Source organism: Myxine glutinosa, chromosome 2, assembly GCF_964187855.1.
Source record: "Myxine glutinosa chromosome 2, kmMyxGlut1.1, whole genome shotgun sequence".
Classification (NCBI taxonomy): Eukaryota; Metazoa; Chordata; class Myxini; order Myxiniformes; family Myxinidae; genus Myxine; species Myxine glutinosa.
Window position 1 is genome coordinate 102548012 of NC_136262.1, and position 23125 is coordinate 102571136.

At 45.5% G+C, this 23125-nt stretch overlaps 1 protein-coding gene across 2 annotated transcripts in view; it reads left to right on the top strand.

Moving 5' to 3' along the window:
- The window catches only part of CWC15 (CWC15 spliceosome associated protein), a 31161-nt gene extending 8634 nt beyond the window's left edge, over nucleotides 1-22527 (top strand). For both annotated transcript variants that reach the window (XM_068107634.2, XM_078772732.1), the window contains exons 3-7: nucleotides 10047-10156; nucleotides 10316-10404; nucleotides 11199-11294; nucleotides 19382-19485; nucleotides 22269-22527. In XM_068107634.2, coding sequence (XP_067963735.1) covers nucleotides 10047-10156; nucleotides 10316-10404; nucleotides 11199-11294; nucleotides 19382-19485; nucleotides 22269-22398 — 529 coding nt within the window. In that variant the 3' untranslated portion in view covers nucleotides 22399-22527. The remainder of the gene's footprint in view (nucleotides 1-10046; nucleotides 10157-10315; nucleotides 10405-11198; nucleotides 11295-19381; nucleotides 19486-22268) is intronic.
- The last annotated feature ends 598 nt before the right edge of the window (nucleotides 22528-23125 follow it).

The following is a 23125-nucleotide window of genomic DNA, read 5'->3' on the forward strand; positions in this document are numbered from 1 at the left end:
AGTGAACTTTCCTGCACGGACTAACCGTGAACTCCACGTTCCTAAAGGCATTCATGTAGTGAATACTCGGCTTGGCCTCCCGGATAAAGTGCTATCGAGTTGCTTAACTTTGGATCTTTGATCAACCCCTTAACCTTCATTCACAAGAAACTGACGGTCAAAGTCAGATGGTCATGAGATGGAGTTTGATTTGGCAGGGACAATGTCGTTGCTGGTGCTTAGTCCAGAGTGAGTAATCTGGAGGGGTTGTGGTGAAATTTTGGTTGCTTTATTTTTAAGTGATAACTGTGCCCGGGGGGAACTGATAATGTGGGGGGGTTGAGTTATCTGGTTTGTTTCTCCAAATTGGCCGGCAAAGAAAGTTTTCGCTGGGTTCAAACTTTCTTTCTTGAAGGGGGGGAGTGTTACATATTTATGTGAATGTATGTGAATTACCATTCAGGTCTTTGCTTATCCATGCGTAGTAGATTAAGGGTTGTTGTGGTTGGAGGGTCAGGAGCCCTTCTGAAAAAGTGTCCGGAAACGGAAGTGACCGGAAACGGAAGACAAAAAAGACACGAGGAAGAAAAGCGACGAGTATTCTTCTTCCTCGCCCCGCTCCGACGAAAGGTGGGATCGACCTTGCGCTGCGTGGAAAAGCGGCGTTCCGAAGCCCGTCTGGCGAGAGGAGTTACCGGGACGTGTACCTACCCGGTGGAGACGTCAAGTTGACGTGGGGCCGTGCATCGACCCCGCGTCTGGCACCGTTCGCGGCACCGTCTAAACAGACGCGTACGGGTCGCACGTGGGGCCTAACACGCCTTGCAAGCGGCGTGGGGCTTTTGGCTTGATTTACCGTACCCGCTTCGCGTGGCCACGAGGGGCTGCAGCCGCGGTGCCTGGTACGATACCTGCCCGGTGGAAACACGTCCACCCGGGGTTCGTTCAACCGCCCGAGAGCGGCGACGCCGACCAGCATCTCGGTCAGGAGGGGCCCAGAGACATTGTGAGGGGCAGAGACCAAAAGGGGGTCGTGAGTACAGAAGTGGACACACCTATATAAGATGGCCATCTTAAGCATATAGGGAATTGATTGTGGATTGGGGAATTGTTGATGGTTGTTTGTTGTTGATTGCTCGGGGAATATCCGTGATTGTATCATTGAAATCGTATGCTATCCTTACCCTGGAAATATATCATTGCACATCAGTTTCTCTTGGGTGGAATTCATAGGGATTGCGTTGCGAAAGCGCATATATATAATACTACTTGCTGGCGAAGGTCCTCTCACGGTCCGGGGGTCACCAAGACCAGGTAGTCACCGAGGGGACCACGTAACAGAATTGGGGGCTCGTCCGGGATCTAAAAGTGTATTTGTATAAAATAATAAAATAATATTTTTATTAATTAAAATTTATTAATTAAGTATTAATTGGAAAATTTTTGGGTAAAATTGGGGTAAAGTCTTGGGTGAAGGTTAACAGGTGTTAACGATAGTCACCATGGCGTTTGTGGCACAGAACGTTGCGGTAACACCGAGTGAGGCACAGTTCCGAGCGTTACTAAAGTCGGACCTCTTGAAATTGGCCAAACATTTTAACTTGGAGGTCCGAACTAATTTGAGGAAGGCAGAGTTGCAGGCCACGGTGATACAATCTATGGTGGGATTAGGAACATGGGACGAGTTAGCCTGGGAGTGGCTACCCGAAGAACCAGAAGACGTTGAGCTCCGGAAACTGGAGTTGCAATTACGGAGCCAGGAACGGATTAAAGAAGAAGAAAGGAAAGCAGAAGAGAGGAGAGAAGAGAAACAAGCAGAGGAAAGGAGAGTGGAACGAGAACTCCAGGAAAGGTTAGCAGAAGAAGAAAGGAAAGCAGAAAAGGAAAGAGCAGAAGAAGAAAGGAAAGCAGAAAAGGAAAGAGCAGAAGAAGAAAGGAAAGCAGAAAAGGAAAGAGCAGAAGAAGAAAGGAAAGCAGAAGAGAGGAGAGAAGAGAAACAAGCAGAGGAAAGGAGAGTGGAACGAGAACTCCAGGAAAGGTTAAAAGAAGAGGAAAGGAAAGCAGAAGCGAGGAGAGAAGAGAAACAAGCAGAGGAAAGGAGAGTGGAAAGAGAACTCCAGGAAAGGTTAGAAGGGAGAAAAGCAGAGGAGAGGAGAACTGCAAGGGACCTCGAAGCAGAGGAGAGAAAAGCGGAAAGGGAATTAAAGGAACGTGACATGGAGCTTCAGCAAGAAATCAAATTCAAGGAGCTGGAGTTAATGAGAGAACGGGGAGAGGCACCACCCTTGCTGACGGGGTCGACACCTAACCAGAAAACCTGGGATGTGGGCAGACATGTGAGGCTGGTTCCACCGTTCAGTGAAAAGGAAGTCGCGAAATTTTTTCCACACTTTGAGAAAGTGGCTCGACAATTAAACTGGCCGGAGGAGGCCTGGACCATACTCGTGCAAAGTGTGCTGGTGGGGAAAGCTCAGGAAATTTATTCGGCGCTACCAATGGACCAATGTGCAGATTATGAGGTACTGAAGAAGCACATCCTCAAAGCCTATGAGTTGGTTCCGGAAGCCTACAGGCAAAAATTCAGGAATGCCAGGAAGAGGGAGAGTGAGACCCATGTGGAGTTTGCCAGAGTGAAAGAAAACATGTTTGATCGGTGGTGTGAGTCAAAAGGAGTCGGGAAAGACTTCGAAACATTGCGGGACTTGATCCTGGTGGAGGAATTCCAGCAGTGTGTCCACGAGGACATCAAAGTGTACCTGCAGGAAAAGAAAGTACCAAAGTTGTGGGACGCAGCCACCACGGCAGATGATTATGCTTTAACCCACCGAATAGGGGTCCACGAACCTAACTCCTCGTCTAGATCTCCGCAGGGGAGGTGGGGAACAGCAGGTGCGGAGAGCGACAATACATGGCGGCGACCTCGAGAGGATTATGGGGACAACGCGGATACCCCACCTGGTCGAAATCAGAGGGATGCGGGCCCAAGACAAACTTACATTTCGGGGGGCCCAAGGCAGACCACGAGTTTTTCCTCCGGGCCTACTTGCGCTTTTTGCAAGAAACCTGGACACTTGATGTCCAGTTGTTACCGCATGAAAAGGGAAGACCCAGAGTGGAGTCCGACTATTACGACTCCAAATGCAATGGCCATTGTGAGAAATCGCCATCAAAAGGGTTATCAGCCATTTATTTCAGAGGGGTTTGTGTCACTGGATGGAGCCTCGACTAACCGGAGACCGGTTAGGATATTGAGAGACACAGGGGCACATCAATCTTTAATGCTTGAAGGCATTTTGCCATGGTCCGAGGAGACGGCAACGGGGGATAGTGTTCGTTTACAGGGGATCGGGGGCGGTGTTAGTGCTCCCCTTCATGTCATCCATTTGGAGTCCGGTTTGGTGTCAGGACCGGTCACCGTCGGTTTACAAGCCACGCTTCCTGTAGAGGGTGTATCTGTGGTTATCGGGAATGATTTGGCCGGGGGTCAAGTTTATGGTAACCTGAGGGTTGGTAAAGAGCCCAGCAGGGAAAATAACACCACACCAGCTCGGGATGGCGACAAAAGTGCCAAGTTATTTGTAGGGGGACTGAACTTCAAAACAGAGGAAGAAGTTCTGACCTCTGTCTTCAACAGATATGGGCCGCTGGTGGAAGTGCGGTTGGTAAGAGACTGGGAAACGCAACAGTCAAGAGGGTTCGGCTTTGTCACGTTTGCCAGCACAAAAGACGCCAGAGAGGCAGAGAAGAATTGGAATGGCAAGGTTTTGGAGGGTCGGACCATAACAGTAGGGAAGGCATTTCGTAGGCGTCGAGAGGTCTACAGGAGAGGACAACTGGGCGGTAGTTTTGGTGGTGGCCGCAACCAATATTATTATGGAGGCTCCCTGAGTTACGGCCGCTCCCGAAGGAAGGATTGGCAAAGTAGTGGCCGAGAAGGAGACCGCTATTCATGGGACTACAGGGACAAGTGGTCCCACCCTAATTATTAGGGAAGTTCTGAGAAGTTGAAGCACTGAATGCGGCGGAGCCGCCGAGCCAAGATTCCTACACGGATTAACCGTGAACGCCGTTCCTAAAGGCGTCCATGTAGTGAACTTTCCTGCACGGACTAACCGTGAACTCCACGTTCCTAAAGGCATCCATGTAGTGAATACTCGGCTTGGCCTCCCGGATAAAGTGCTATCGAGTTGCTTAACTTTGGATCTTTGATCAACCCCTTAACCTTCATTCACAAGAAACTGACGGTCAAAGTCAGATGGTCATGAGATGGAGTTTGATTTGGCAGGGACAATGTCGTTGCTGGTGCTTAGTCCAGAGTGAGTAATCTGGAGGGGTTGTGGTGAAATTTTGGTTGCTTTATTTTTAAGTGATAACTGTGCCCGGGGGGAACTGATAATGTGGGGGGGTTGAGTTATCTGGTTTGTTTCTCCAAATTGGCCGGCAAAGAAAGTTTTCGCTGGGTTCAAACTTTCTTTCTTGAAGGGGGGGAGTGTTACATATTTATGTGAATGTATGTGAATTACCATTCAGGTCTTTGCTTATCCATGCGTAGTAGATTAAGGGTTGTTGTGGTTGGAGGGTCAGGAGCCCTTCTGAAAAAGTGTCCGGAAACGGAAGTGACCGGAAACGGAAGACAAAAAAGACACGAGGAAGAAAAGCGACGAGTATTCTTCTTCCTCGCCCCGCTCCGACGAAAGGTGGGATCGACCTTGCGCTGCGTGGAAAAGCGGCGTTCCGAAGCCCGTCTGGCGAGAGGAGTTACCGGGACGTGTACCTACCCGGTGGAGACGTCAAGTTGACGTGGGGCCGTGCATCGACCCCGCGTCTGGCACCGTTCGCGGCACCGTCTAAACAGACGCGTACGGGTCGCACGTGGGGCCTAACACGCCTTGCAAGCGGCGTGGGGCTTTTGGCTTGATTTACCGTACCCGCTTCGCGTGGCCACGAGGGGCTGCAGCCGCGGTGCCTGGTACGATACCTGCCCGGTGGAAACACGTCCACCCGGGGTTCGTTCAACCGCCCGAGAGCGGCGACGCCGACCAGCATCTCGGTCAGGAGGGGCCCAGAGACATTGTGAGGGGCAGAGACCAAAAGGGGGTCGTGAGTACAGAAGTGGACACACCTATATAAGATGGCCATCTTAAGCATATAGGGAATTGATTGTGGATTGGGGAATTGTTGATGGTTGTTTGTTGTTGATTGCTCGGGGAATATCCGTGATTGTATCATTGAAATCGTATGCTATCCTTACCCTGGAAATATATCATTGCACATCAGTTTCTCTTGGGTGGAATTCATAGGGATTGCGTTGCGAAAGCGCATATATATAATACTACTTGCTGGCGAAGGTCCTCTCACGGTCCGGGGGTCACCAAGACCAGGTAGTCACCGAGGGGACCACGTAACAGAATTGGGGGCTCGTCCGGGATCTAAAAGTGTATTTGTATAAAATAATAAAATAATATTTTTATTAATTAAAATTTATTAATTAAGTATTAATTGGAAAATTTTTGGGTAAAATTGGGGTAAAGTCTTGGGTGAAGGTTAACAGGTGTTAACGATAGTCACCATGGCGTTTGTGGCACAGAACGTTGCGGTAACACCGAGTGAGGCACAGTTCCGAGCGTTACTAAAGTCGGACCTCTTGAAATTGGCCAAACATTTTAACTTGGAGGTCCGAACTAATTTGAGGAAGGCAGAGTTGCAGGCCACGGTGATACAATCTATGGTGGGATTAGGAACATGGGACGAGTTAGCCTGGGAGTGGCTACCCGAAGAACCAGAAGACGTTGAGCTCCGGAAACTGGAGTTGCAATTACGGAGCCAGGAACGGATTAAAGAAGAAGAAAGGAAAGCAGAAGAGAGGAGAGAAGAGAAACAAGCAGAGGAAAGGAGAGTGGAACGAGAACTCCAGGAAAGGTTAGCAGAAGAAGAAAGGAAAGCAGAAAAGGAAAGAGCAGAAGAAGAAAGGAAAGCAGAAAAGGAAAGAGCAGAAGAAGAAAGGAAAGCAGAAAAGGAAAGAGCAGAAGAAGAAAGGAAAGCAGAAGAGAGGAGAGAAGAGAAACAAGCAGAGGAAAGGAGAGTGGAACGAGAACTCCAGGAAAGGTTAAAAGAAGAGGAAAGGAAAGCAGAAGCGAGGAGAGAAGAGAAACAAGCAGAGGAAAGGAGAGTGGAAAGAGAACTCCAGGAAAGGTTAGAAGGGAGAAAAGCAGAGGAGAGGAGAACTGCAAGGGACCTCGAAGCAGAGGAGAGAAAAGCGGAAAGGGAATTAAAGGAACGTGACATGGAGCTTCAGCAAGAAATCAAATTCAAGGAGCTGGAGTTAATGAGAGAACGGGGAGAGGCACCACCCTTGCTGACGGGGTCGACACCTAACCAGAAAACCTGGGATGTGGGCAGACATGTGAGGCTGGTTCCACCGTTCAGTGAAAAGGAAGTCGCGAAATTTTTTCCACACTTTGAGAAAGTGGCTCGACAATTAAACTGGCCGGAGGAGGCCTGGACCATACTCGTGCAAAGTGTGCTGGTGGGGAAAGCTCAGGAAATTTATTCGGCGCTACCAATGGACCAATGTGCAGATTATGAGGTACTGAAGAAGCACATCCTCAAAGCCTATGAGTTGGTTCCGGAAGCCTACAGGCAAAAATTCAGGAATGCCAGGAAGAGGGAGAGTGAGACCCATGTGGAGTTTGCCAGAGTGAAAGAAAACATGTTTGATCGGTGGTGTGAGTCAAAAGGAGTCGGGAAAGACTTCGAAACATTGCGGGACTTGATCCTGGTGGAGGAATTCCAGCAGTGTGTCCACGAGGACATCAAAGTGTACCTGCAGGAAAAGAAAGTACCAAAGTTGTGGGACGCAGCCACCATGGCAGATGATTATGCTTTAACCCACCGAATAGGGGTCCACGAACCTAACTCCTCGTCTAGATCTCCGCAGGGGAGGTGGGGAACAGCAGGTGCGGAGAGCGACAATACATGGCGGCGACCTCGAGAGGATTATGGGGACAACGCGGATACCCCACCTGGTCGAAATCAGAGGGATGCGGGCCCAAGACAAACTTACATTTCGGGGGGCCCAAGGCAGACCACGAGTTTTTCCTCCGGGCCTACTTGCGCTTTTTGCAAGAAACCTGGACACTTGATGTCCAGTTGTTACCGCATGAAAAGGGAAGACCCAGAGTGGAGTCCGACTATTACGACTCCAAATGCAATGGCCATTGTGAGAAATCGCCATCAAAAGGGTTATCAGCCATTTATTTCAGAGGGGTTTGTGTCACTGGATGGAGCCTCGACTAACCGGAGACCGGTTAGGATATTGAGAGACACAGGGGCACATCAATCTTTAATGCTTGAAGGCATTTTGCCATGGTCCGAGGAGACGGCAACGGGGGATAGTGTTCGTTTACAGGGGATCGGGGGCGGTGTTAGTGCTCCCCTTCATGTCATCCATTTGGAGTCCGGTTTGGTGTCAGGACCGGTCACCGTCGGTTTACAAGCCACGCTTCCTGTAGAGGGTGTATCTGTGGTTATCGGGAATGATTTGGCCGGGGGTCAAGTTTATGGTAACCTGAGGGTTGGTAAAGAGCCCAGCAGGGAAAATAACACCACACCAGCTCGGGATGGCGACAAAAGTGCCAAGTTATTTGTAGGGGGACTGAACTTCAAAACAGAGGAAGAAGTTCTGACCTCTGTCTTCAACAGATATGGGCCGCTGGTGGAAGTGCGGTTGGTAAGAGACTGGGAAACGCAACAGTCAAGAGGGTTCGGCTTTGTCACGTTTGCCAGCACAAAAGACGCCAGAGAGGCAGAGAAGAATTGGAATGGCAAGGTTTTGGAGGGTCGGACCATAACAGTAGGGAAGGCATTTCGTAGGCGTCGAGAGGTCTACAGGAGAGGACAACTGGGCGGTAGTTTTGGTGGTGGCCGCAACCAATATTATTATGGAGGCTCCCTGAGTTACGGCCGCTCCCGAAGGAAGGATTGGCAAAGTAGTGGCCGAGAAGGAGACCGCTATTCATGGGACTATAGGGACAAGTGGTCCCACCCTAATTATTAGGGAAGTTCTGAGAAGTTGAAGCACTGAATGCGGCGGAGCCGCCGAGCCAAGATTCCTACACGGATTAACCGTGAACGCCGTTCCTAAAGGCGTCCATGTAGTGAACTTTCCTGCACGGACTAACCGTGAACTCCACGTTCCTAAAGGCATCCATGTAGTGAATACTCGGCTTGGCCTCCCGGATAAAGTGCTATCGAGTTGCTTAACTTTGGATCTTTGATCAACCCCTTAACCTTCATTCACAAGAAACTGACGGTCAAAGTCAGATGGTCATGAGATGGAGTTTGATTTGGCAGGGACAATGTCGTTGCTGGTGCTTAGTCCAGAGTGAGTAATCTGGAGGGGTTGTGGTGAAATTTTGGTTGCTTTATTTTTAAGTGATAACTGTGCCCGGGGGGAACTGATAATGTGGGGGGGTTGAGTTATCTGGTTTGTTTCTCCAAATTGGCCGGCAAAGAAAGTTTTCGCTGGGTTCAAACTTTCTTTCTTGAAGGGGGGGAGTGTTACATATTTATGTGAATGTATGTGAATTACCATTCAGGTCTTTGCTTATCCATGCGTAGTAGATTAAGGGTTGTTGTGGTTGGAGGGTCAGGAGCCCTTCTGAAAAAGTGTCCGGAAACGGAAGTGACCGGAAACGGAAGACAAAAAAGACACGAGGAAGAAAAGCGACGAGTATTCTTCTTCCTCGCCCCGCTCCGACGAAAGGTGGGATCGACCTTGCGCTGCGTGGAAAAGCGGCGTTCCGAAGCCCGTCTGGCGAGAGGAGTTACCGGGACGTGTACCTACCCGGTGGAGACGTCAAGTTGACGTGGGGCCGTGCATCGACCCCGCGTCTGGCACCGTTCGCGGCACCGTCTAAACAGACGCGTACGGGTCGCACGTGGGGCCTAACACGCCTTGCAAGCGGCGTGGGGCTTTTGGCTTGATTTACCGTACCCGCTTCGCGTGGCCACGAGGGGCTGCAGCCGCGGTGCCTGGTACGATACCTGCCCGGTGGAAACACGTCCACCCGGGGTTCGTTCAACCGCCCGAGAGCGGCGACGCCGACCAGCATCTCGGTCAGGAGGGGCCCAGAGACATTGTGAGGGGCAGAGACCAAAAGGGGGTCGTGAGTACAGAAGTGGACACACCTATATAAGATGGCCATCTTAAGCATATAGGGAATTGATTGTGGATTGGGGAATTGTTGATGGTTGTTTGTTGTTGATTGCTCGGGGAATATCCGTGATTGTATCATTGAAATCGTATGCTATCCTTACCCTGGAAATATATCATTGCACATCAGTTTCTCTTGGGTGGAATTCATAGGGATTGCGTTGCGAAAGCGCATATATATAATACTACTTGCTGGCGAAGGTCCTCTCACGGTCCGGGGGTCACCGAGACCAGGTAGTCACCGAGGGGACCACGTAACAACCTCATCTTTTAAGATAATGGTTTGGTATTTAATTACCCTCGTCTGAGGAGAGGTTATTGCAATTGAGTCCGTTTGTCTGTTTGTCCGCACACAATAAATATGACTTTCCCTGCAACCGTTGGTCCAATGGACAGGAAAATTTCAGCAAAGGTGCAACTGCACCTGTATAATTTTAAAATGATAATTATGACGTCATAGGTCACGTGGTATGGCAGCCATCTTGGCAAAAACCGAAAAACTTTGCACCTCTATATCTCCGAAAGTGCTGCATAGAAAAAATTGAGACACGGCTCATTGTAAAGAACTCTCCACGGGGAATAAAATATGTTAATGATGATGTCTTAGGTGCCTCCATTATGACGTCATAATTCGACAAGTACCAAACTTCATCCGATCAAAATGAAATTTATTGAGCGTCATTTAGGAATAAATTGGTGGAGAAAAAATTTATAATGATGACATCATCGGTCACGTGGTTCGGCCGCAATATTTGTTTGAACACAAAAGCGTTATGACGTGGTTTTGACCACAAAGTACACCAAGCAAAACGTGGAACTGCATAATTCATTCATGGATATTATTTGCATACAGGCAGAGCAGCCAGGATGTCCCAGAAGAGGTCAGGGGAAGAGACCTACGGAGGGAACTTGAAGTAAGGGAAAGGACTGCAAGAGAAAAAGGAAGGGAGCGGAGTAGCAGAGGTGAGGGCACAGTGAGATTAAGTCATGTGTTGTTTACCAACTGTGGAATTTGAATGTCCTCATTTTGAGTGTGTTATTACTTGAGACTCTTGTAAATAAATAACATCATGTCAGTTCTTGTGATGTGTTTGGTGCAGTCATGTGTTGTGCTCTTTGCAGATCACACGAATGCTTCCTCTACCAAACGTCTGCGGCTGGAGCAGGTTCCAGCTGCTAACTTGGATGCTGATGACCCAGCAGATAGTCAGGTGTCTCCTTACCTTGCATCTCTATATCCTTCCTTCCTCTGCCCTTTATTTGAATTTGAAATTCCTGCTATTTAATATAACATTGTGGAAACCTGTTGTTGAAAACCTTAGCTTTGGCGTTGTTCTTCTTTCGTATATATCGACTTTTCACTTCAGAAAGTAGGCGATTATGAGGGAGTCTGATTGAGATGTTTAAGATAATGAAGCATAGGCCTATAGATAATAGTGCGGAGGTTTTTCAGCAGAATGGATAGTTACGAACATTTTTACACCACGTGCAAAGTGAAAAGCAGGTTGAAGCAATTATTGGTTCACTTATTTCGTATGCAGAACCAGGCTGTGGGGTAACGTCATTGGCTGAGGGCATTATCTGTGCTGCTGATCTAACGCTCTCTGTAGGTTCGAGCGGGAATTGGTAATTTGGTCAGGGTGCCAGCGACAGCTCACCTACTCTTCACGAAGGATACCGTGGGATCTTTAACTTCCACCAACTAATGTCTGCAGACGGGACGCCCGTTTAACGTCCCTTTGAGGGATGGTACACACATTGATGTATCACCCTGCCTGTGTAACACCAAATTGAGAGTTTATAGCTGTGCCTGAGATTCTAGCCCGGGCTAGACAGCTCAGAAGTGAGTGTGCATACCTCTAGGCTGTCCTTGCAGTGACATTTTGTCCTCAATGTCATGCAAAATATTTTTAAATACGTACGAGATTCTTGACCATAGATATGATCACTCATCTGATTGCGGTTTGCTTAATTCCACCTCTTCCCACTTCCCATAACTCATCAGGGTTCTTCTGATGAGGACAGTGAAGATGAGTCTGTGGCTTTACTTGCTGAACTACAGCGAATAAAGAAAGAACGAGCAGAGCAAGCAGCCCGCACAGTAAGTTATTTATACCCTCGCACATCATTGAACGGGTGGCCTGTTTTTGGAAGATGTAGCAGATGCTAAACTTGATCGGCACTTGGTACAGTGCATACCCACCCCAGGCTGGACAGTTTACGTTTTTTAGCCCACTGATGGGCTACATCTGCATCCGTACCTTAACCAAAATATAATCAGCTTGTTCTTGTCCCCTACCCAAATCACTCACCAAGTTTTGAACGAATATGTCCAAAACTTTGAGATGTTGTGCTATATATCCTTTTTTGGCTCTATTTCTCAATGGTGGAGCATCGCTTTAAAATTCAAAAAATTTCTGACCAGAACCAAATCCAGCCTGCCCTACACCAAAATTGAACCAATTGGTCTTTGTCACACATCCAACCTGTTCACCAATTTAAATCTGAATCCGGCCATAACTTTGAGATATCGTGCCCAAAGACAAACAAACAATAAAGATGTCATGCACACCATGATACTTGTAAAATCCAAATTAAAAAATAGTTGCCATGGAAACAGCAATTTGATAATTTGGAAAATTTCATCTATTAAGTGTTTTACATGATGGAATGTTGTGCATAACAAATCTGGTTGATACATTTTCTAATTGCCACCTAATAGGTGTTTCCATGATTGGTTTGGATGGCATTGACCTTGCTTGACCTATGACTAATTTTGAACAGATTTTACACACATATACTACACATGCGTACAAATAAGCTGTGTAAGTTTAAATGTGATATATTGAAACATTCCCGAGGGTTGGCAATAAAAAAAAAAATTTAAATCCCATTTGATTACAATGGGAGTGAAATTGTTGTCATGGACATTTTTCCATGACATTGCCATGAATTGTTTTCTCTTTGCCAGGTGCGACTTACCTCTTTTCCACATGGGACTTGCATCCTATGATATTAGGGTCTAAAGGGGTCTTCAGGGTCTACAGCTCTTTGGGGTATAAAGTCTCTTATTGGACTAATACTCCAAGTGGTCTTAAAAGGTCCAAAGGTTAAAAATGGACGAAAGGTGTCGAAGAGGTATAAAGGTCTCTAAAGGTCTACATGTTCAGACAGTACGTAATTAATAGACACACTCGCAGGGGTTGACCAAGAATTCACCATAACAAGGGTTCACTGTCCACCCATGTTTTTCAGTTTTATACACAGTGTATACAAAAAAAAATTCCATATCTGTGTATCATCCGCACCCCTAACTTTTAACTTTTTGCCGATTTAAAAAAGTGCGGTTAATACACCAAAAAATATGGGGGGGAGGGGAGGAGGGAAGGGGAGGAGGGAAGGGGAGGAGGGAGGGGAGGGGGAGGGGAGAAGGGGGGAGGGTAGGGTGGAGGGGGTAGGGGAGGGGAGGGGGAGGGGGGAGTCAAGTCGGAAGTCATTGTCAATTGAATGTCGCATTTATTTTTTATTCCCTGTCAAATGGCATTGGTCCCGCATTCCGAACCCGGAAGTCGGAAGTCATTGTCGTCAAATAAATGTTTCACTCTCTGTCACATGCCGTTGGTCCCATGTCAATCGGATGAAGTTGAAAAATTAACGTTACGAAGTTTCTCTGGGACGTACTGATTCCGAATATGAAGTTGAAAAATTAACGTTCCGAAATACGCTGATGACGTCATAATTTTAAAACGCAAAGTTTTTTAAATTTTAAGGTGTGCTGTAGTTGCTCTGAGATGTACTGATTCCGAATATGCCTTTGGTTTTGCTCTGCGATGAGTAGTTCTCGAGTTATAAGAGGACAAACAAACATACTTTACTGCTTTATATATACTAGGGCATGCCCGTACGTGGGTGCCCGTTCCTTTCCAAAAAAAAAAAAAAACGCTACCCGTACGCTCTACCCCGCCCGTACGCCCGTAAACAAAAAAAACAACGCTCTTCGCTTCCGCCCTTCGCTCTGGGAGAAATAATGCGCATAAGAAATCGAGAAATTATTATTTTCTCCGGAAGAAATCGAATTACGAACCGTAATGGCGCACGCGCTCGGCTCGGCTCGCAACAACGCGTTCTGTGATTGGCTGCCGGAAGTGAAGTCTTCACTGTCCGGAAGGTCGCAAATCGCAGTTACGATGAATCGCAAATTAGTTTTATTTAGTTTTAAAACATAGTTTAACGGCAACATAGTTTTCCAACGTGAAATAAATGAATACGCTCTCAAATGTGCCGTCCGAGGCAGAGTCTGTTCGCCACGTTCGGCACACGTGATAGCTCGCTGCTCTCTGATTGGTTGAATCGTTTTTTGGACATAGCTCGGTAACTACTTGTCCGATTAATATGAAACCTTGAAAAGGCACATCCTCGGGTCCCCAGCAATATACCTGGCAAGTTTAAAGTATATCGGACCCGTGGTTGTCGAGAAACAGCGGTCACAGACATACATACATACATACATACATACATACATACATACATACACACAGAGATTACTGGAATTATAGATAGATATAGATAGATAGATATATATATATATATATATATATATATATATATATATATATATATATATATATATATATATATATATATTAGGGTGGTCCCCAAATGAATGGGAAAAAAATTAAATTCATAAAAACATTATGACCACCATGCCATTTTTTTACATAGACTTAAAGAAGTTAACATACAAAATTTCAGCAAAATTGGTTAATATTTAGAGGTGCCACAAGTGGCCACTAGTAAGGTGAGGAATGGTCCCGGGTAGACCAATCTGAAGAACTTCTCCAAACCCTTAAACAGCTCCAGAATTGGCCATTAATCGGAAAACTATCCGCCAGTCAAGAAGGACATTAAGATTAGATGCTGCTACTTCTGATAAGAACACTTGCAATCTGGACCCAGGAGTTAAAGTTGTTGTCCACTGGGATGGGAAGCTACTCCCGGACACAGCAGGGGGCCAGGACAAATACGACCGGTTGCCAGTGCTTGTATCCTATGATGGTACAGATAGGTTGCTGGGTGTCCCAAAGTTGCCAACTGGATCTGGAGAATCAATGGCCGTTGCAGTCAAACAAGCTCTGAATGAATGGAAACTAGAAGACAAAGTTGTGGCAATGGGTTTTGATACAACTAGCAGCAACACAGGATGCTGGGCAGGAGCGTGTCACCTCCTCGAGGTTCAACTGGAAAAGGAACTTCTGTGGTTGGCGTGCCGGCACCATATACTTGAACTAGTGATTGGTGCAGTATTTGACAATGCAATGGGACCTTCATCTGGGCCTGAAACACGGATGTTCAAGCGGTTTCAAGCACACTGGTCAGATGTAGTGCAAGACAATTATAAAACTGCAGCAAGTGACCCTTCAATGGAGGTTCATATTGCACCAGAACGTGATTCTTTGCTGATGTCTGCAAAGAAATACCTCCGTACACTACAACCAAGAGACGATTACCGATAATTTTTGGAAATAATTGTACTCTTCCTTGGTGGAATGCCAGGCCAGGGTCGTTTGGTTTTCAGAAAGCCTGGAGCTTTCCACAGAGCCAGGTATATGGCCAAAGTCCTTTATTCTCTTAAGATTTGGATGTTTCGGTCACAGTTCAAACTGACAGCACGGGAAAAGAACGGGCTTGCAGAAGTCGTGATGTTCACAGTCTTGGCATACTTCAGAGCCTGGTTTGAGGAACCAGTAGCCGTTTCAGCACCAGCCAATGACCTGGCCTTCTTGAAAAAGCCGATAGCTTATGCCTCCGTCAACAATAGTGTCTCCAAGGTGACGTGCAGAAAATTCCTCAACCACCTTTGGTACTTGAGTGAAGAAGTCGTGGGTTTTGCGTTCTTCGATGATGGTATTGATGAAGAAACAAAGCAATGGATGGTCAATAACCTGGAAAAGCCTGAACAAGGCAGTCGCACCATCAAAACCAGCTTGACAATGGAGGAAATTGAAGAAAGTGGCATGGCAGACTTTGTTTCAGCAAGGACAATGCAGTTCTTCAAATCTCTGAATTTGTCCACCGATTTCTTGTCCTTGGCACCGTCATTGTGGCATTCTGATGATGGCTACTGTGAGGGACAAAATAAAGTAACACAGTTGAGAGTATTAAATGACACAGCTGAGAGAGGTGTTGCTCTCATTCAAGACTACATTCATTTCCTCACGAAAGATGAAGAGCAAAGGCAATGCCTTCTTCAAGTGGTGGCCAACCACCGAAAGAACTTCCCTGATGCAAAGAAAAGACTTGTTGCTGGGTTGTAAGAACTCGAATAAGATCTGAATAGGCCCCTGCTGTGGTCAGTTATAAGAGAAAAAGTTTAGTTGTCACAGACACATTTTAGGCATTGCTATAAAGCTTTTTTAGTTGAACAAAAGTGGTTAATTTGATGCATCGTTTGTATTAACATTAAATAACAAATACACTGGAGTGTACTGTATACTGTTGTGAGCTCAATCTGCAATGGCTTTGTGGCACCTCTAAACGTTGTCCAATCTATACCAAATTTTGTATTCTAACTTCTTTCAGAGCATGTAAAGAAATGGAAAGGTGGTTGCAATAAAATCTTCAACTTCATTTTTCGGGACCACCCTAAATTATATTGTTACGGATCCGGGGGACGGCACTCCCATTAGCAAGGGGGGGGTTAATCCCCTTGTCCTGTTAAGCTGGCCGTCCGACCGGTCCTGGTACTCGTAACGCTCTTTTGCGGGGTGGGATTGATCAGGGTTATTGGTCCAGGTGTTATCCCGAATACCTTTATCAATCCCTCCGCAAAACAGGGAGACAAGTACCGCTCGAACCACAGACAAGATGGTATTTGCCAAGCGGTTTAGCAATCCGCGGTTCGAGCCGTTATCAAGCGACTAAACCCGATTCCGAGCGTTGGCCAAATCGTGCCACAGGTACTCAATCGACAGAAGGGACTAAAGCGATCGGATGAGAATGAAACCAAAGAATAAGAAGGAACAGGTGGAATTTATTAATTTATATACAAAACCTGATTGAAATGAGGAGGAATGAAAGTAATTTACAGAAGGGAAAGCAGATACACAGGGCAATTCTTAACTATACAGGCTTAACTTATCCCCAGGACAATACAGACAGAACGAACACACTTACACGAATGGGAGAAATGGCAATGGTAAAGATGGCAGGAGGAGAAGAGTCCAGGCAGATGGTTCGGGAGGAAGGTCTGGGGCAGATGGTTCAGGCGTTGAGGTCCACGCTCGCGGTTCACGCTCTGGGCTCGAGGCGAAACCCGGCAAACAGCTTCGCGTCTCACCGACCGGCAATAGGGCCTAGAGGGTCTCGGCCTATTGCCGCAATACGAGCACCCCCTCACATCTCTCTCTTTCGATTCGGCTGGATCACTCCTCTCTTTGTCCTCTCGGCTCTTCCTCCTCTGTCTCTTTCAGCTGGATCACTCATCTGCGGTCATCTCGGCTCTTCCTCCTCTGTCTCTTTCAGCGGGATCACTCATCTTCTCTCCCAACTCCAACTCTCCACCGACTCCCCGAAGCAGTCCCTTGCAGTTGCTTTTATTGCTCTCTCCGAAATCAAGCTGCCAGCTCTGAGAACACGCCTACCGATTGGCTCACCGCGATGCTGGTTGGCTGGTTCGGGCTTACCGACCACGCCCCTGGCGGGTTGATGACAGGGCCACGCCTCTTCCTCGCGTTCCGCCCCCTTTTTCCTGTCCTTGGCCTCGTGCGTAATGGAGTTCTGGCTTGCTGGTAAAAGAACCCTTACTGCCATCGAGGATAGAAAACCATTCGCACTGATGTTGTAGAAAACCATTCGCACTGGTGTTGTAGAAAACCATTCGCACTGGTGTTGTAGAAAACCATTCGCACTGGTGTTGAAGGGAACGAAAGGGACCTATCTTATTTGATTAATGCAACGCAGATTCAACTATTGGAAACACAGCCTTACCTGAAACACATAATAATGAAATAACTACGAAGAGGGCCTATGGTTCGCTACGTGTTGTTCATGGACTAACTAGGGGACGACCTTTGACCTTAACAAGAAATGGAGGTATTTACACAGAGAATTATTTACAGAGGGTATATTTACAACAATTTACAAGTGCAGGGTTCTCAAAACCCCAACAATATATATATCTATCTATAATTCCAGTAATCTCTGTGTGTGTGTCTGTGTGTATGTCTGTGTGTCTGTGTGTATGTCTGTGTGTCTGTGTGTTTGTCTGTGACCGCTGTTTCTCGACAACCACGGGTCCGATATACTTGAAACTTGCCAGGTATATTGCTGGGGACCTGAGGATGTGCCTTTTCAAGGTTTCATATTAATCGGAGAAGTAGTTACCGAGCTATGGCGATTTCTTTACCAAACTCCGCAAGCCGTTCGCTTTGGACCAAACCATTTCATGTAAATAGAGGGGGGGGGGGGATTGTCACCGTACTCGCAAGCCGTTCGCTTTGGACCAAACCATTTCATGTAAATAGAGGGGGGGGGGGGATTGTCACCGTACTCGCAAGCCGTTCGCTTTGGACCAAACCATTTCATGTAAATAGAGGGGGGGGATTGTCACCGTACTCGCAAGCCGTTCGCTTTGGCTTTGTGAATGGACCAAACCATTTCATGTAAATAGACGGGGGGGATATAATTTTAGATATATATATAGTACGGGCATGCCCTAGTATATCAAACCCCAACAGGCAGCGTCTGTCCTGTCCTGTGTTGTCCTGTGTTGTGTTGTGTTGTCTTGTCACTGAACTACTTTCTCAAACTTTTGTGAAATCGTACCAAACTTCTGGTATGCACATATCTCTCCCGTCGGTATGTCCTAAGGGTATTTTCTTTGAAAAATTTTCCAATATTTTTATTATTATTTTTTGGAATTTTTTTGGGAATGTTTTTTTTTTTCAACTTCAGTTTTCAACTTCAATTGTTTATAAAATGTGATATCACGTATATTACAAATACATTTGTGCAAAATAATTGATTGAATTATGATTGGTTTAAAACATGACAAAACGGCAACTCAGGTACAGCCATTTATCTATATATCTACACATCTGGGTAGTGTCTGTGTTGTCACTTACCGACTCCCTCAAACTTTTGTTTCCGTGGTTGTGGTGTTTTTAATAACGTTGTGGTGGTTTTGAATCACGTGGTGGTGAGGTATTTTGAATTATGTGGTGGTGAGGTGTTTTTAAATCACATGGTGGTGAGGTGTTTTTAAATCACATGGTGGTGAGGAGTTTTGAATTATGTGGTGGTGAGGTATTTATAATTACGTGGTGGTGAGGTGTTTTTAATTATGTGGTGGTGAGGTGTTTTGAATTAGTTGGTGATGAGGTGTTTTGAATTACGTGGTGGTGAGGTGTTTTGAATTACTTGGTGGTGAGGTGTTTTTAAATGACATGGTGGTGAGGTGTTTTTAATTTCGTGGCTGTGAGGTGTTTTCAATTTCGTGGTGGTGAGGTGTTTTTAATTTTGTGGTGGTGAGGTGTTTTGAATTACATGGTGGTGTGCAATCGTCCCAAACCAGTCTGCACCTACCCCTCCCCTATGTGTGTGCTGAGGGGTTCTTTCTTGAAAAAGAAAACATTCAACCTAAATCTTCAACCTAAATTGCCAATAAAAATGTAATATCACAAACACAACAAATACAATACATTTGTGCAAAGTAATTGTTTGTATTATGATTGGTGTAAATCATGACAACACAGCAACTCAGGTAGTCATTAGCCTCAGCTAAAATAAGCCCGTTCCTCAGTAACGACGCTTGGTGAGGCGAGCGCAGCGAGCCGAGCCAAGCTAGTATATATATATATATATATATATATATATATCTCTCAAAATATTGTGGATGGATTATGACAAAACTTGGTGGATGAGTTGGTTAGATCACGAGAACACGAACCGATTCGATTCGATTTTCGTTCAGGTCGGCAGATCCGATTTGGTGGGATGTAAAATTTCTTGCCAGGCAGTGGCATGATGAGGAATTTCAGTCCTAAGTGCTGTCCTCGACCTTTATTTAATTAATTTATGTGTGTTGATCTTTCCTTATCCTTTCCCCAGGTAAGAATCATTCATTATACAAACTTATCTTGCCTTAAACCTAGCTTTATTAGTCTAACCTACTGCGTTATTGTCCCACAGGAACGGGAGGCAAAGGTGGAGGAGGAACGTATTCGTACAGAGACCATCCTAAGTGGGAACCCTCTGATCCAGCTCCAAGCACCTAACTTCAAAGTAAAGCGAAGGTTGGTCTCCATTTTCTCTGATTGCCTCTTCTTTTTGTTGATGAGGGCTTTTAGCTGTGCACTATTTTTTGCAGATCAGTGTAATCAGGAAATTTCTCATACACCCTCTCTCTCTCATACACCCAAACCACACGCAAGCTAGCATCTAAAGTTCTCGATACACATGTATCACCTACTTTCTAAAATATGCACTGCAGAGCATTGGGACTCCAGCTGTTTCCAGTAATTCCAAGGGAAGTGCGTATAATTGCATGGCTGGTAATTATACAACATTCACAGAATATGTGCATTGGCAAAGGATTTAAACTAGCATTAATCTTTGGTTATAACTTGTACCTTGAAATGAGTTCTTGAAAAAACTATCAGCTAGGTTTATCATGTATAACTAGTCTATGAAATACTGTATACACGTTTTCTCTCAAACCTATATAATCTCGACAGGATAAAACTAGTGTGAGGTTATCGCAAATCCCTACACTTCCCACCTAAAGCAAAGTTGAAAGATGGCAAAAAGTTCCACCAGGAATGACCCAATATCAAATTATGAGTTAAATTCTTTCTTCTGTTTTGACTTGAACCATGTGACCCTTGAACCCTGTGACCTGGTGCATGAACTGGGGTCAAATCCAAAAAATCGTCACATACTTCACGATTCCTCTAAATGTTGATTGCATATACAAAGTTTCATTTTAAAATGTGCCCACAATTGCATTTTTTGGACCTTTAAACCCCACCCCAGAAGTTGGGGCCAAAAGTGATACTGCTCTTGCATCAAAACCCTCACTTTGAATATTGCAACATTTCTTAAATTGACAAGTGGTCCTCAAACATATTTAAGCTAGAAGAGCACTCGGTAAAGTGCATACTCCCGCCAGACTGAACAGTTTACGTTTTGTATCCCACTGATAGGTTGGATCTGGATCTGGATCTGGAACTGGACCTGAACCAACATATAATTGGCTTGTTCTTGTCACCGAACCAACTCATTTATCTAGTTCTTTCCTAACCTGTCCACAACTTTGAGATATCTATGATTCTATGCTATATATAATTTTTGGCCCAATAATTCAATGGTTTCCTTGCTTCAGACCGATTTTCAAACTTTCAGAGGAAGCTGCATTGTTCTGAATTTGGCCCAGCACGTTGAACCACTCACAACCTATCAATAAAATGAAAAGTGGAGTTCCTCCACAATTTACTTGGCAAAGACTATAATTCATTAAGGATCGGAGGGTGGGTGCACTGTTTAACTGACATTTAGAAGTAAAACTTTGAAACTATCTCTGGTGTCGGTATAAGTATTTATTTGCACTATTCAATTCAGCCTGGTGTTGGCTTAGCGGTTAGGGGTTCGGTTAGGTTAGGCTTGGGATCCTAGGATCCTGGGTTCGCATCCCGGTCGATCGCTGAATTAACGCCAGGGGGGTTGACTCAGCCTGTCATCCTTCCGAGGTCGGAAAATTGAGTACCAGCTTGCTGGGATGAATGATCACGGTGTGTACCCCGATTTAGAATAGGTACACCGTATCCCTACGCATCGTAAGAGGCGACCAAGGGTTGGCGTCAGGAAGGGCATCCGGCCATAAAAACATTGCCTCAAACAGGGAACCATGATTGTCATGGGGCCGGCAAGGCTAACCCCCGCTCTAGCGGGGAAAATGGCCTTAAAACGATCATTCATTCATTCATTCATTCAATTAATAAAACTAGAACGACACTCTTCGACGTCACGACGTCGACCGATATGCCTCCGCTCACATTGGTACAAGTATTATAATGATGCAATAAGTTTGATGTAAATCCATTCAGTTGTTCTCAAGTATCACTTTTTTTTTTACCTGATGTGACCTCTGACCTTTGACTTCTTGACCCCAAATTTAATCAGTTCATGTTTACATCATTATACATACCTGTACCAAGTTTTCTACCCCCGTTAATTCACCCCAGATCCACTTTTTCGAAATATCGACTTCTTTCCTGGAAGTCCCAGCAGTTTTCATGTGTTTTATACCTCTCCCACCCTCCCCCCCCCCCCCCCCCTGCGCCTCCCCTTCCCATGCCTCCTTACCCCAAGCTGTCTCCCGATGTCCCTGTTCTCTGCTGTTGAACTTGTGTGCTTCCCTCTCTCTCCCCATCTTCTCTTGTCACACACTCCCTTTATTGTATGTTTTGTGTGTCCGTTTGTTATTATTATTATTTTTTTGTTTTTTTTTGTGATTGATGTTATCTCTTACACGAGCCTCGATCTTGTAAACAACAACAAAGAAAAATTTTAATTTAAATCCCTTCAGCTGTTCACAAGTTATCACATTTGTACCTGACATGACCTCTGACCTTTGGCCTTTGACCTCGGGACCCCAAAATCGAATCAGTTAATCGTTAAATCATTATACATACCTGCACCAAGTTTGAATTGGATTATTTCAGCGTTTCTCACGTTATAGACCTATAACAGACTTTGACCTTTTACCTCTTGGTCCCCAAATTCTAATCGGTTAATCTTTACATCATTATACATACCTATACCAAGTTTGAATTATATCACTTCAGCCGTTCTCAAGTTATCGCGGTAACGAAAACCTATCACGGACGGACAACCTGAAAACATAATGCCTCTGGCGACTTCGTCGGCATAGGCATAAAAACAGGAAGTTAATAATGGTTATTGCCTTTTCCTCTGCGTGGCTGAGTGATAACACCTCAGAGCCCGAATTTTTCACTTAAAAAAAGAACAATCTTCTCATTCCTGAGATCTATGCATCTTTGCCTTCTTCTCCTCCCAGGTGGGACGACGACGTTGTGTTCAAGAACTGTGCACGAGGTGGGAGAGATGGTTTACGGCGAGAGGGTTTTATTAACGATACTTTGCGCTCAGATTTCCACAAAAAGTTCATGGAGAAGTACATAAAGTAAAACGTCAAATTGAGATACTCTGTTATTTGTGAGGAGTCCTTGTACAACATACCTTCATTCTCTGTACACGCTTTGTATCGATACTTGTTCTCCTGTAATTCTTTAGTTTAAAATAAATGTATAACTGCATCTGATGGCAGCCGTGATGAAACGGTTGTAAAAATATCATGTCGAAGTATCTCGCCCTTTTAGCACAAAGCAGCCTTAGGCCAACCTGTGCTGTGGAGGTGGTGATTTTCTGGCCTCCTTGAGTTTAAAGGTGAAGGCCCCAAGCCTCGGGGAATGTGTAGAGGTGTAGAGGCTTGTATTTGAAATCACCCACACTGTATTTCTGCACCACATGTGAAGTAGCATCAAAAATATTTTTTAACGAAAATGGACTCATCGTTTAAAGGGCTAGTTGGTCGATCAGTTATATCGTAATTTGAATTTTTCCAGTAGATTATTGTAAACCCCAAGTATTTAGCAGGACTATATCTCCCCTCAACCTCCCTGCATTTTTCACTGTTAAATGTGCTTATTTCTTATTAATTTATTTTTGATTAATACCGTTTTACCCTATCTTCTCACCGGCCTCGCAACCGACTGCCCTTGAGCCGCATAACGCACGTTTTTCAATTGAATCGGATGTTTCGAGGATGTGCTCAAGTCGGGAAACCAATGGGTGTGCAAGATGATGTCGGGAGGGATTGTTTTTTTTTTTGTTTTTTTTTGGATACAAGATCGA